This window comes from Folsomia candida, unplaced genomic scaffold (assembly GCF_002217175.1).
Source record: "Folsomia candida strain VU population unplaced genomic scaffold, ASM221717v1 Fcan01_Sc004, whole genome shotgun sequence".
Classification (NCBI taxonomy): Eukaryota; Metazoa; Arthropoda; class Collembola; order Entomobryomorpha; family Isotomidae; genus Folsomia; species Folsomia candida.
The window spans coordinates 6,499,474-6,514,796 of NW_019091196.1; the positions used below are offsets into that span (position 1 = coordinate 6,499,474).

General features: G+C 39.7%; 1 protein-coding gene across 1 annotated transcript; it reads left to right on the plus strand.

The window, feature by feature from the left end:
- The first annotated feature begins 12,246 nt into the window (after positions 1–12,246).
- On the plus strand, positions 12,247–14,687 carry LOC110849002 (piggyBac transposable element-derived protein 4-like). The gene is made up of 6 exons (XM_022096377.1): positions 12,247–12,338; positions 12,462–12,478; positions 12,550–12,734; positions 12,806–13,179; positions 13,247–13,813; positions 13,910–14,687. The coding sequence occupies exons 1-6, from the start codon at positions 12,247–12,249 to the stop codon at positions 14,685–14,687; spliced, it is 2,013 nt and encodes a 670-aa protein (XP_021952069.1).
- Positions 14,688–15,323: the final 636 nt, after the last annotated feature.

Below are 15,323 nucleotides of genomic sequence, written 5' to 3' on the forward strand. Positions count from 1 at the left end.
CAACTAGCAGCAAGCAGCAGAGTCGCTCGTGGGTGGGTGGGGCTTAAACTTGACGGGAACCCATTTGTCAAAATGTCAACTTTTTCAACGTCCCCTGCACACCCCACTCGAACTTTTGGATAAAGCGAAGCAACAGCGTGTTTGAACCTTTAAAAGGATGAGCGAACGTCCGTCCCTCCTACGTCCGTCCGTCCGTCAGTCAGTTAGTCAGTCATGTCACTGGAAAAACTTAGTTGGCCGTGAAACTTGGACTTATTAGCAAATGCATGTGTACACACTTAAAAAATTGGGAATAATTTATGAGGTTAGGAAGGTTACGAAGCTGCAAATTTATTGCTCACACAAAATAAGTTGGCAATAAAATTCTGATTGCGTCTTTTACACCGAGTTGTTGCATTAATTTCCGGAAAATACAAATTTGTTATCCAACAAGCCGTTTATATTAGTTTGTAAAAATGTATACTATAATTTTGCAAATTTACTAGATTATAAACACAGGAAATCATGTATAATTACCTGATTCAAAAGTTCTAATGTGCATCTAATATCTTTGCCAAATTGCTACCGCGTTTCTACTAATTTGTAAAAATTTGCACCATATTTTGCAGACTTACTGGATTATAAATACATAAAATTATGCCCAATCATCTCAATCGCAAAGTTCTAATGTGCATCTAATACCTTTATCAAATTGCCACCAATCGTTCTACACCTCCATCTTAAAAACATTACAATTTCCTTCCCATTAAACCCATTCCCCTCCTTACAACAATCACCTCCACAATTTCTAAGCGTGCCCCTCTCCCTACATACCATCAGGACACCACACCATTTCTTGTAAAAGGAAGACCTCCGCAGAAACAGAGAAAGTCACTAATCGAAGAGTTGTGTCGCATGATTTCCTACCCCGCTATATCCATCTCACATTACAAGACTCGTCTTACTGCCGCTTTGGAGACAAAGTTTTAGCCCAAGGGATAAAATAAAATAACCACAAAGGAGAAAGTAAGCGACGACTGGGGACATAAAGCAGAATGAGTAAAAACACCATACTTTCTCCACCAGGTAACATAATACATATCATCACCTACAACCACGACCAACCAGGTAGGCATATATATCCCTACCCACCCACCTACATTATTATACGACCGACATGAACTTTCTCCACAATCTTACTACCAAGTTGGACAACCAGCCCGACATGAGAGCAACAGCCGTCGTCGTAGTCGTCGTCCCGTAGAAAAAAGTAAGAGAGAAAGTCTGCCATAAACGGCAAGACTACCAGCAGAACTCACAGTTTAGTTTCTCGAGTGTTATTATTGTCTTGGAGAGAAAGTCTGAGGAGGAGAGGAAATCTTTCCCTCTTTTTTCCCTTTATTGCTCACATATCACATTCAGGGAGGAAGAAAAAAGATAAAAAAGAGACAGCAAGGAAAGCAAGAGGACGAGGAAAATTTCGGGGAAGAATAAGAATTGAAATGCGAGATGACGAGAGGAGAGAGAAAGTGGGAAGATTTTCTACTTTCTCCTGGCTGCCCCTTATTAGCCAGAAGTACGGAGAGAGACTGATTTGCTACCCTGATTTATGACCATGTTAGCCGGACTTTCACTTTTTGTTTCTCTCTCTCTTCTTACCCAGCCAGCCTGATATACATAACTGATATATGGATGTAGTGTAGTGTATGTACCACACGGCCCATTATTTGCAACAAAGCAGCAGCAGAAGCAGCAGAGGGAGAAGCTGTGTAGTAAAGGGTTGGATGGCGGAATGGTAAGTGAGCCATTAAATTGCATCTTCCATCATACGTCCAACCCACTTCCGACGTACACAGGGCAGGCAGAACACAGCTTAAGGAGGCAAGTGGATGAGGCACTCTTAGAGATTTTGTGAGGAAATTTGCACATTTATGAGGTGAAAATTTGTTCTGTAATTTACAAGGATGTTTATAAGCTGCGTTATCTTTGTAAAATTACGCGCTTGTAAGCATGATGTAAAATTTTGCGAAATTTTGGAAGTTAGTGGGTGAATGAAGTGCGTAAAATTTGTAAAATTGTATTAATAAATGAGAAATTGCGCTTGTACGAAGTTAAATTTTACGAAATTGTGGGTGAAATGGTGCGAATTAGACTGCGTAAACTTTGCAAAATTATTTTAATAAATAAACAAATTCCCGAAATTAATATGCGAAATGGTGTCAATTTATTATCCCCAATTTATAAGAGGGTATTTCACCCACTTGGCAGTATAATGGGCTCATCCATCCATCCATCTACTAATAATGGTAACAAATCGAGCCCAACCACGATATATGGGATGACACGAGATCCATGTACTGGTGAATTTGGTAGATTTCGAGTCGTAGTAGTAAGCCATAATGTTACTCTTGGTCAATTCAATTCTCGCATCGGACATCAATATCATCGGACTGGAGTGATTTCACGAAGAGCCAGAGAAAGAAGATTTGTTCCTCTGCCTCGACCCATCCATCCGGCCGATAGTCCAACATGCTTTCACCACTTGGAGAGCTCACGTAACACCAAAAGAGAAGGCCGACCAACCCTAAAATAAAAGTCAGCCTGGACTACCGACCAGCCAGCCAGCTTCTTCTTTTCTCCCTAGTTTTGTTCCTTCTCGTGAAATGGGGACGGGCGGAAGGAAGAAGGTCCGAACTGGGGTGATCTTTTAGCTAAGGAGGCCCAGTGTTTGGTCAAGTTGGAGATACTGGGAGTTAAATTAAACCAAGAAAAAAGTGCTGATTTCCGGTGCAATGCAACGTTTTTTTCAAATAATTTGTCTCGGAAAAACATCCAATTCGGATGTTTATTTCAAGTCCAAGATCCCTATTTTTAACTAGTAGGCGGGTAAACTTCAAGTTCAAATAATTATCCCCGCCAGCTAATAGCAGGTTGGCACAGTATTTAGCCCACTTTCACCCATCCATTATTGGCATCCTTTCGACCGGGAGAAAGTCCCATTTCCTCCGAAACACTGCACTTTCTCCTCCATCCAGATCCCGGACTGGACTGGACCCGACCATCTGTCCACTTTCACTACCCTGCTCACGTCTTCCACTTTCTTTCTCGCAGTACAAATCCAAATCATTAATCTCCCATCAACTAAGCTCAAGGCAGAGATTTTGTCCGGATTTTCGGAATTTCTCTCCCCCCGAATGGATTGGATTTTGGAGGCAGTGAAAAGGGTGTCACCATTAATCTGGGGTTAATTAGTCCCTCTACTCAATTAGAGTAAGGGCCAAGTAGTCTTGTAATGTACATGACGACATTATTTTGTGGACCAAATATCATGCACCCCGGTTATTTGCTTCCTCGTTAAGTCAAGTGGACATGGTTGGATCGCCCCCCGGAGAAAGTTTAGTGCTTGGTGTTGAGTAGTCGTTGTCGTTGTTGCGCCCGGCTGGCAGATGGAAATCGGGCCAACGAATAATTGGCAGAGTCACATTTTCCCGTCATCCACAGAAAAGCTGAGCTGCACGAGGTAATAAGGAGCAGATGAGGGACGAGAGAGCGGCGGCTTTCTCCAGTAATGACACCGACCCAGGGAGAAAGTTGCCTTGTTGTCGTGCATATGATTACGATTTGTGTGGGGTAAGAATGGCCAGTTTCCGCTGTCTTTTCGACTTTCACTCCAGGATTTGAGGTCATTAGACACATTGTGAGGTTGGTTTGTCGGTCTGATTTTGAGCAAGATTTTACTGTGACATTCCTGCTGGTAGGAAAAAGTCGGCGGCGACGAAGAGGAAACTTTTTACTGATGAGGTTACATAATAAATGCAAAATAAGCGTGGGGTAATTTTTACCGTAACGAAATGTCGCAATACTTTCTCCACTCCAGCGTTATGACATCCTCTCTTTTTGTTAATGACATTCAATTCCTCGCCTTCGCTTCGTATTCAAATTCCGTATCGGAATCGGATTCAGAGAAATCTTTCCAACTAACTTTCATCAACCGACTAGAACTTTTCCCACCAGGAATATTCTAATCATTTCATTCCCAGCGTAACAATAACATCGGAAGTAAAGTGGTGGTACGATATAGTTTAGTTTTTGGTGTTCATCTGTTGGTGGTGGTGGTGGTGGTAGGTTTTCCTAATTTGTGGCGGTCGGAAGTGGGAAATAATTATTTATTCCAATCCCCACCGACCACCCGACCAACTCCCCACCCGTCGAGACGAGTGAATTTGTTGGAGTGGAAGTGCAGGATTAGATTCACAACTAGATTATAATAATGCTCTCTTCTACGTACTACAAACCGACCGACCAACCAACCGACGGACGGACGGACTGCATACATTCGAATGAAAGTCGTCGTACACACACAAGAAGTGGAAACGACCAACTTTCTCTATTTCGGTATCTGCACAAGCTGGAGGGATATGTAGAGGCGGCTAAATTTTTGTATAAGAATTTTGCTGACTGGACGGAACGTAGGAATAGATGGGGAGTTAGATATGTGCGTAGTAGTAGTGTTGCACTATTAAGGAGATGATGACTTTCTCTCCAATTTGACTGGAGAGACGAGGGGAAGAGGTTTAAGTGAAGATTTAGGATTTTTTAATGGGAAATTTAAGATAATTGTTAGATTACTTAGGTATGTAGCTAATGGGACTGTTTATTAGGTTGTTTTTTATTGGGTAAAAATTATCGGGGAAAGTATAAAATAGGGCAAAATTGGGGTTTGGACAGGTTTAAAAGTAGTGAAATATATTTTTTTTAAGTCTTACGGAATATTGAGTAGCAAAAAATTTAAAGTTTCCGAATTACAATATGATTCGGAAATTCACGTGGGATGGGATCGATTGTCGTGGCTTGGCGATCTAGTTGATTTGGACTATTTTATTAAGTTTACGAAGTTTTTTCATGACGCCAATATCTTGCATCTAATTTCTGTCTGCAGCACATAAAGGGAAATTTAAGAGATGTTAAAATCGTTTTGTAAAAAAATTCATCTAGCAATCAGTCGATTAAAGACCAAAACAATTATTTATTTACCATTATTTTACAAAAAAATTTCTTCGTCTAGACATGATTACCTAATTACTCATTTAATTATATCTTTTACTAAATGATTTTTAACGGCATGAGAAACTCTCAAAAATCTTAAATTCATATTTCAAATCTTACCCGGAAATTAACTAATTAATCTTAAAAAAACAAACAATATATGTATTTCTCCCAAAAAACGAATTGAAGAAACATATTAAACAAATCCCACAAAATTTCCCGGCGAAACCCTGTCCCCTTTAGTTTATTTCATTTCATGGTATTTCTTCATATCACGAAATGGATTTAGCTTTCATACATATTTCCATCCACGGGCTGGCCCTCTCTTCCTGGTCGTCCCGTTTTACTCTTTGGTCTCCCTCCATCCTCTTCCTTCCCCGACTTCCTTCCTTCCTGATTTGGTGTTGTTGGCATATTATATGATTTGTGGCTTAGACTTTGTTTGTTAACTCTGCGCTTTCCTCTTCCTCTCTCGGCCTGTCTGTCTGTCAATCTCTTAATTGAGTGGCTACGTTCTTCTCTTCTTAAAGGAGGTGAGATTTAGGTGAGATTTCCTAAATCTCATCCCGCTTTCACTTTCACTTTCTTTCTTGCATACTTTCCCCACTAACAAAACCACCATCATCACTTACCCGTTGTGTGTGAGTTGTTTGCGATAAAGTCGCCCTGCTTATAAGATTTATTTGTGGGCGATGTTATCAAAAAACAAGAAGAAAGTTGAGAGAAAGCAAGTCTCGAGTTTGTATCCCGATCCAATCTCCTGATTCAATTTTAATGTGACTTTCTCTCCCAGGATCACTTTGCCCCGGAGAAAAGGGAAAGCAGCATTGGGAAAGTAGGCCTTCTATTCGTATTTATGGGTGAGTAAGCAAACAGCACCACGGCCCGAGCCACGCCACGCCACCCACTTGTTTAAATGCAGATGAAGAAAACTTTTTCCCAACTGTTGTTGAACTGTGGATTGCATGGGATACATGTTGGTTGGTGGAATGGTGGACTGAATATAAATTTAGAATTGAGACCCATTCAAGAGAAGAAGGAATATACGAACGGAGGAACGAACGGCGGCAACTAAGAAGTTTCTCTTTCTTGGAGAGAAAGTGTTATTTGGTGATGTGATGGACATGTCTTCGGGAGGGAGGGAGGCAGGCAGGCAGTGAAGGCGACAACCTCATTAGTGCACTGGGCCAAATACTTGTGTAGTAGGAGAAAGAGAAAGTATATATGTTAGGGGGAAGATAAGCGGGAAGAAGCTAAGGGACAGGGTTCGATGGGGGGAAAAGTTGGCGGAAGGGTTTAAGATTTTTGGGATTGGAGCCACCTAGCGAGTGGGTTTTTTAAGTGGGTAGATGGTCCTGAGAAGGAATTGGGTAAAATTATATGCCTGACCGTGTAGGTTGGGCAAAATGGATTATATTTCGACCTGTTTTCTTCGGCGGCGCCGGCGGTACAGCGTATTCCTTATGGAGAACGAATAGGAAATCAGATTTATCGGTGGCAGTGGTGCGTAAAATTTTACCGCGGTCTTGCCGGACTTATGATTTTGCGGCGACTTCTGATTTCGACGCATGAAAATGCGCAGAATATAATTGGCATAAATATTGAGTAACAAAAATTGCCATCTGGTATGTACCGCGTTTGTAAGGATTTTTTATTAAGCAGTAATAATATTTTTCCCACAAAGCTCAAGACTACTTATTATTTTGTACGATTTATCTAGCGTACAATTTTAAATTTGATGTAGAACAAGTAAGAAAACAATTTTGTGCCACTTGAATCCAGCAATTACTTTCACAAGTACCCTGTTTGTTCTTTGTAAATTGTAATTATTCCCAAAAAAGTAAGACATCTTAATATATATGACCCACTTTTCTACAGCCGCCTTAATATCTTGCTAACTTTCCCCATCCTCAAACCATACCATTATCCTAACGAATCAAGCATAAACCCACTCGCTACCACAATTTAAACCAATTTCGTGCAATTTTTTTGAGGAGCACTGTTCATTCAAGCCTCATCACTTTCCCCTTCAACCTTAACATTCATATGCGTCCTCCTCTCTCTCTCTCTCTCTCTCTCACTTTCTCTCTCTCCTCGTTCCTTCTTCCTTATTACTCGAGAGTTCCACTCTCTTCTTCTCTTTTGCTCTCACGAGAATAAAATGATGATGAGCTCGTTTCGTTTTCATTTCGGCGACACAGACGAGAAGATTGAGTTGAAAGGATTTCTTCCCTCTTTTTAATTTCCTCGTTCCATCTTGTTAAAGGAGCCGCGATGTGGATGGAATGCAACGACACAGGTTGACGACGATGTCACCGTAAGGAAATGATGACACGAGAATCGCTTCCTTAAAAATGGGTATTTACATTCATACGAAACTCCACTTAAGCCGGGTTTATGGGAGTGAAAGTAAACATTAATTGGGCAAATGGGTAGGTATATGTACGCGTAGAGGAATGAATGGGAAAAGAGAAAGCGGGCTGGACAAGCAAATAATTCGGTCCGTGACAGATATCGTGAGTGCATAAATATACAGAACAGAGCAGTGGATACAATATTGCTTTCACTCGTGTCAGTGTCAACGGTGAAATATGTACAATGTTGAAGGGACGGGTGACATGATGTGGGGAGTGATGGAAGGGTTAAGAGTTGTGTTTTTTTGGATGCAGGGATTTATTTGGGGGTGGGAACGTTCATATATTACGTCATAAAAAAGGTAGATTTTTACATCAAAATCCTACTTATGTTGAGCTCAATACGAGGAAGATAGACGACTCAAAAATCATCCACCCATCTTTTTGATGACTTTATATATGAACTTTCCCTTTGTGTGAAATTGTGAAAGTTTTTGCAAAGGGTTTTTGGATCTAAAATTTTGTAGAAATTTTCGAATTTCAAAATTTCACATGAATTAAATCACACGTTTATGTAAAAATAGGGTTTGATTTAGCTAATTCCATGAATTTTGAGACCGTCTAGATTTTTTAGGGACTTTCTCCAAGTCTAAATTCTGCCCACAAGTGTACGAACGGTTCGCGCCATCTAGTTAATTCCCCCACGGGTCATAGGGGCAAAGTGTACCAACAATTTCCTTCGCTACATTTGAAATAAAATCCCATTTTATTCACCTTCCTTCCCTATCGAACGAAACACTGCTTTACTTTCCTTTTCCTTCCTCCTCGTCCCCGTGACAGACAGGACAATGAAAAAGCATGCATGCCACCCATACATATGTATCCCGCTGGAGGGCATCAATTTAAAAATTACTCCCGCCCACTAATACATTCCTCTTTTTCCTGATCCCGCCTTCACAGAAAACCTAATCTCGTGTAACGAGCATAGTTTGCATTCAATGTCCGACAGCAGGGTACGTCGCATTATATTCTCGTCTTATAGCTGCCAATAAATGTTATCAGGTCGACGCAGACGTTTACGGTCGGGGTCATCAGAAACGTTAATATCACATCACACACATCTCCTCTCGACAACACACATATGCTTTCTCTCAAAGACTGTCTCTTCTCTTCTTCTCCATTGTTAATAATTTTTGGTAGAGATGGGTCGTAAAAAGCGGAATGAAATGGAATGATACAAAACCCTAGTGGGTTAGGCGACACTCTTAGAAATCTGGGGTAATCTGAATTCTAATATGGTCATATTATTTTTTATTAAAAGAATGACCCATATTGGCAGCAAAAATATAAATTGTGCGTCACGTCTTGTCCGTAACGATAGTTGTGCACGAAATTTGAATTTGCTGGAATCAATACTTCCACTAGAAGGTGATCTAGTTGAAAATTGTCACTTTGTGTCACGTCCATGTCTGAAACTATATATTTGTCCGTAACGATAATTGTGCACGAAATTTGAATTTACGGGAATCAATATCTCCCCAGCAAGGTTGAATTTACAGTACAATTATTATCATCTGGCGTCCGTAACAAATTTTTTCGCGGTCCAGAAACTTTGTCCCGCATTGTTTAGTGTCTCCTGTCATCTCGTCTGACACACATAATATGCATGCATACCGACGTCACTCATACATACAAACATAGTTTTGTCCTCTCCTCCCTTAATCCTATTCCCTCCGCTTGACTAGATTTCGGTCTTCGGGTGGGGAAAACATAACATTGTTTCAGACAGACATTACTCGGTTAAAAGTTTGTTGGTGCTATCGTGTGGAATAAATCTGGTGGAGCGAGACAGTTCTCCGTACACGGTGGACAGTGAGGTTTTTCGGTGCGGGTTAGGTTATGTAAAGTAAAATAATACCCGCACCCGTCCGAACATATTATTATTACCCGGTCTGTTGTTCTACATAATCCAGTTTATTATTTCGTGTTCTGTTCTGTTTCCCTTTTCCTCTCAGGATTCCATTCGAGTCGTCGACAAATCTAGAAATTCCACAATCGTTTTTTTTCTCTTTTTCACCGAGGAAATAATCCAAGGTCTCATTTTGATTTCTTTTTTTCTCATCTTCTTTTTGTCAGGGGACAAACGGGGATGGAGAAGAGAGAGGATGCATGAAAATAGAGGAAATCCGGACAAGTGGATGCTGGATTTGGTGGGTATGCAACACAACGAAAAGAGATGAAGTCTCATCCCTGAATACAAAACATGTAAAGATATGTACAGACAGTACACACACATGGAGAAAATTCATAGAGATTCATCCATCCATCCGTCCAATAATTCTCATCCTGTTTTTCGCATCTTCTCCTTTTTTCATGACGAGGACTTGTTCTTCTACCTTTCTCGGTTTATTTTCTGGTGGATGGGGAGAGGAGGAGAGGAGATGCAGTTCAGCGGAGGCAGGGAGAAAGAGAGATGGGAATGGAGAGAGAGATTTGGAGGCTTTTTATTATTTGATACGATATTTGTACATGAGAGTGAAAGTTTTTTGTGGGTGTACATACTTTCACTAGTTTTGAGCGGACGCTTAGGAATGAGGGGACCCATTTTTGTTTACAGAGGCAAAAATTACGGAAATATTATATAATTATGTTCTGAAATAAATTATTTTGTAGAGCTAGTCGAAATTTTTTTTAAATTGGGAAAATAAAATTGTATTGTTTAAAAAATGTGACGTACATATGTGTATAATTTATGAAACCATTTTTCTAGTGTCATTTTATATTAGCCACATCTAAATAAATATGTAATTTGTATATTGAGTTGGTATCCTTTGTTATTACGAACAGTAGGTCAAGAAATAAACACCCCGATGATGCATACAGTTGGAACCTTTTAAATTATCTAAATTAAATTCTAGCAATGGATTAAATTATAATTAGGTGTTTAAACTTAAATTGAAAACTACCGTTTACTTATACAATTTTCTTAAAATATTGACTGCCATAAAATGCTAAATTGTAAAAAAAAACTTTTACCAAATCAAATCTGTAAAACAAATTGCACAACAAATTGCACCAAAATAAACTCTTATGCAACCCATAGACGAATCAATAAACCTTAATCCGTCTCCAAAATTTATAAGAGTGTCCCAAAACCAGGGTCGACTTTCACCCCGCTTTCTCTCTCTCTCTCTCTCTGCGATGCGATGCTCCGTCCCAGTTTCTCCATCGCCTTGTGAAAGTACGTTGGCTTGGCTCTGGTGGTGAGGAATGTGCCGCTGAATCCCTCATGGTCTTGGACAAAGCCCCAAAAGTGAAATTCCTTCACAGCATGATAATAACTCTCTCTCTCCACTTGAGACGAAACGGGGCCCCGTTCGTAACAGGGTCGTATTGTATATTATGCGAAATACGACCACGACACTCCTACTCAGTCAGTAATGTGCGGTGAAGGGTTAGAGAGATGAGGATGAGAAGACCTCACTTTCACTTTTATGGCGGCATTATTGTCCAATTCACCTGCAGGAAGGGCACACCCTTTCGCCTACTTACGCAGCAGGAGACGACTTAATTGAGACACCAAGTTCTTTTTTGTGGAGGGGACAACGACGACGAATTACATGAAATAAAAGTGCTTCCCAGCTTTCACGGGGATGAATGGAAGAAGTTGTGAAGAAGAAAAAATATGTTTTGTATTCCGGTGTACGAAATGAAATGTAGCGTAACTAAATAATTTTATGGGGACAATTTGTAGATATGTATTTTTATGGTGATGAAAATGTATAGGGGAAACGTCGATAATTTTGTTTTTTAAATTTTTTACAACTCTGCGTCAAGTATTAAGGTTAGACGCAGAAATTTGTGATCATTTTGAGTAGGCTTTCCTAGCTTTGCTTTGTTAGCTTTGAGTAGGGATAATCCCGTCCCGTCCCGACGGGACGCGGGACGGGACAAGAATTTTCGTCCCGAAGAATCTCGGGACGGGATGGGCTTCGGGACGGGACGAGGTCATCCCGTCCCGGTCAATCCCGGTCGGGACGGGACGTCCCGGACTTAAATATTTTTCTCAAAATTCACTCCCTTTATTGGAAAAAATAACAATATCTTCTGAAAATCTTTCGCATGTGTTGACCCTGCATATTGTAATTTTGTATTTTAAGCATTATTCATATAGTTATATACATACATATACATATAGATACATATATACATATATACACATATATATTTACATATATACATATATACATATATATATATACACATACATATGTCGTATACATATGTCTGATTTTACCCTAAGCAAGTTTTCCATATCATGACCAACATTTTAAAAATTTGACGTGGTTAGTTTGCAGAGAAAAGTGGATAAGCCCCCTAAAGGAGACCTAGAAGGTTTAACTCCATAAGGCTGCGTAAGCCACGTTAACAGCCAATCACAGGAAAGGACGAGGTTTTCTGACTTTTTCACCATAACCTCTCAGTTTTTTCGGCTTCTTAAACAATCGAAAATATACATTTGTTTCGATTTTGGCGTACAAACTATACAATTTACTGCATTTTTGATAAACTCAGACTCCGAAAATTAAAAGAACATCAAATTAAAAATATTTAATTTAAAAAATTTTCTGATTGGCTGGCGACGGGAGGGAAGGGTCGAAAACCTCGTCCCCCTTGGTTATTGGTCAATTTGGCTCTCAATGTGGCTTATGCATTCTTATTACTCTACATCTTCTATATGAATGTATGTTCAATGGGTTGAATTTTGGTGCTGGTTGTCTTTATATTTCTTAACCAGTTGCCTCCCAAGCACATGAATGTCATGTGGCGCACAAACCGTCGCTAAGGGCCCAAGTACATCAAAGTCATGTGCTCCTTGAACGGTAACCATGCGCCCAAATACATCAAAGTCGTGTGCTCCGACTGCGGTAACCATGCGCCCAAGCACATCAATGTCATGTAATTCCAAAAACAAAATTTTCCGCCCGAGCACATCAAAGTCGTGTAATTCCAAAATAAATTCTGTGCAAATTTCTAAATAGCTGTAGTTTTTTTTGGAGCTTGTATATTACAATTGTATAGCTCTTCAGGCATGTCTGGTAAGTATTTATCATCGACAAGCATATATATAAATATATATCCAATTTTCTCACACTTGAAAATACGACAGACAGTGAAGACGACGAATTTTCCTTGGGTCAGTTCTCAGATTGCGACTCCGATGAGGAATTCTTGCTACATGAACACAACGACGACGATGACGAGAACATGATCAACTTTCCGGAAGATGAAGATGAAGAAGGCGCGGATGTAGATTCTGAGGACGAGTTGGGTGACCTCGATGAACACCCCGATGTACGTATATTATTTGTACATATGTATATTCCTAAATAATTTTATTTTCCCCAAATTGATTCATATTTCAGACTAATGTTATCCGCTACCGTAAAAATGTCCCATTTTCACCACAAGTTAGTGATTATGAGGATCCAGGGGAATTTCTAAAGCCGGATTTTGGGGTCACGATGGAATCTACTGCTCTAGAGATTCTACAAAAATTCTTGGACCCCGAAATTTTGGATGAAATTGTCCTTCAGACCAATGTTTATGTTCAACAACAAAGACGGGCGAATCGAAATACAATGAAGGATTGGTCTCCAGTGAATGGGGAAGAAATATGGCAATTCTTCTCTCTGGTGATGATGATGGGGCTGGTTATAAAGCCGGAGATCAAGGACTACTGGTCCACAGACTCGATGTTTTGTACCCCATTTTTCGGTCAGGTCATGTCAAGGAATAGGTATATACAACAATAAAATACAATAAATACTTATGTACACTAGTTATCATACCTATTTGCCTACTAGATTTGAGTCAATCCTTCGGGGATTCCATCTTGTGGATAATGACACCGTCCCACCCAACAATAAAGATCGGTATATAAAGTTTGGGAGTTTTATGGACAAGTTATTCCAAAATTTCCGCAAAGCAATAAATTTGGGATCATTTCTCACGGTGGATGAAACTTTGCTCTCGTTCAAAGGGAGGTTATCTTTCAAGCAGTATTTAAAAGACAAGAGAGCCAGATTTGGAATGAAGCTATATCTCCTCTGCGATTCGGCTAGCAGATTTGTCCTCAAAGCTCTTCCTTACCAAGGAAGAACTACCAAAATAGAGAATTCAAGCTGGATTCAAGAACTTGGATTTGGTGGCGCTACTGTGATGACTCTTCTTCATGGCTATTTTAACAAATTTCATAGAATCACTATCGACAATTGGTTCGTGTCTCCGATCTTGGCATTGCGATTGAAGCAACTTGGTACGTACATACTTGGCACCGTACAGAAAAGAAGAAAGCTGATGCCAAAATGGACGGACAAATTAGCAAAGGGACAAGTTGCGACTTATTCTTCTTCAGACATTTTAGTGGAACGGTACGTTTTTGTAAATTTACCAATAAAACAATACAATAAACCGGATGTCAAATTTTCAGCAGAATGACGTGAAGAATTTCATTTCATGATTTTTAGGTGGTCTGACCGGAGAGAAGTGATAATGCTGAACACATTTATGGGACACCGAATGGAAGAAATCACAACCACAAACCCCAACAACAACCGAGAGAAACCATCAACTGTTCTCGTTTATAATGCGACAATGGGCGCTGTGGATAACGTCGACAGAGTCAGCAAGCCATTCACATCTGTCCGCAAATCCTTCAAATGGTACAGGAAAGTATTCTTCTACTTCTTGGACATAGCAATTTACAATTCTCACATCATTCACTCTTCTTTCCGGCCAACGAAGGAACACTCAAGTTATAAAGATTTTGTACGAATTATAATCAAAGAAATATTAGAAAAATATCCACCACAACGTCTATCATTGGGGAGGAAGTCCAACACCCAGTCGGAACGACGAATCGGCACCCACTTTCCAGAAAAGATGTTAGAAGATAATGTCTCCGTCTTCCGGGATTGCCACCTATGCTGTTTGGAAGGCAAAAGGCGCACCACAGCTTTCAGATGTGAAACGTGTCTGAAGTTTTTCTGCATAAAGAGCACAGACTCGTGTTTCAAGAGATTTCACACGCTTTCGAAATTACCCGTCAAAAGGAAGCGATCTAACGCCAATGCATCTTCAGCATCGACGAGTCAAAGCATTATGTACCAATCAGTACCTCGGTCTGAAACTGACTCTGAAATTGGATTAGGATTCGGTGAGGCGAATGAAGTGAGATTTCAAGAAGCGGATTTTGAATCAAATGTTGTAGTAATGGAGGAGGAGGAAGAACTGTTTTCCATTTAAAATGTGAAATTACTTGTGATTGTGCGAAAATATTTAGCCGAACTATGAATAAGTTTGTGAAATTTTATAATTTATGATTTATAGTTGTTTTGCCGAGTTTTTCCGGCCTATATTCGAATTGGCTATCATGATGTTGTATGGTGTTTTATTGTGAAAAAAATTGCTTCGCGGCATAAGTAATGATAATTAAAATGATTTCCACATATGATATTATCAGTATCACCCTTGCATTAATTTGGGCTATAGCGTACTTGTCAGCATTTCATATCTTGGGTCGCATTGAAAATGCTTCTCCAAGAAAAGTGGTACAAAGATCACGAAATTCGAAGCCTTATCTTGGGGGCTTAGCAACTATTTTATGGCTTCAAATGTGGCAGGCAACTGGTTAATAATTCGTATTTACATATCACCTAAAAAATTAGTTTCTCAATAAAAAATCAACAAATTTAGATTTTAAAATTAAACAAACAATAGTTGTGATTTGTGATATGAAGGTTAGGTTAGGTTATATGTAGAACGAAATGATGACGATTTCTCAAATTTACACTATAAATAGTTAAAACTAAAATTTTGAAATTATTGAGATTTGACCGGTCGTTGGGAGTGGCAACCTGTATTGTGTAATTTATGTAGTAA

Coding starts and splice junctions, on each gene's coding strand:
- LOC110849002 (XM_022096377.1), top strand. CDS start 12,247: ATGTGCTCCTTGAACGGTAACCATGCGCCCAAATACATCAAAGTCGTG. Junction 12,735..12,805: donor ACCTCGATGAACACCCCGAT/GTACGTATATTA, acceptor TTCATATTTCAG/ACTAATGTTATCCGCTACCG. Junction 13,180..13,246: donor CAGGTCATGTCAAGGAATAG/GTATATACAACA, acceptor TTTGCCTACTAG/ATTTGAGTCAATCCTTCGGG.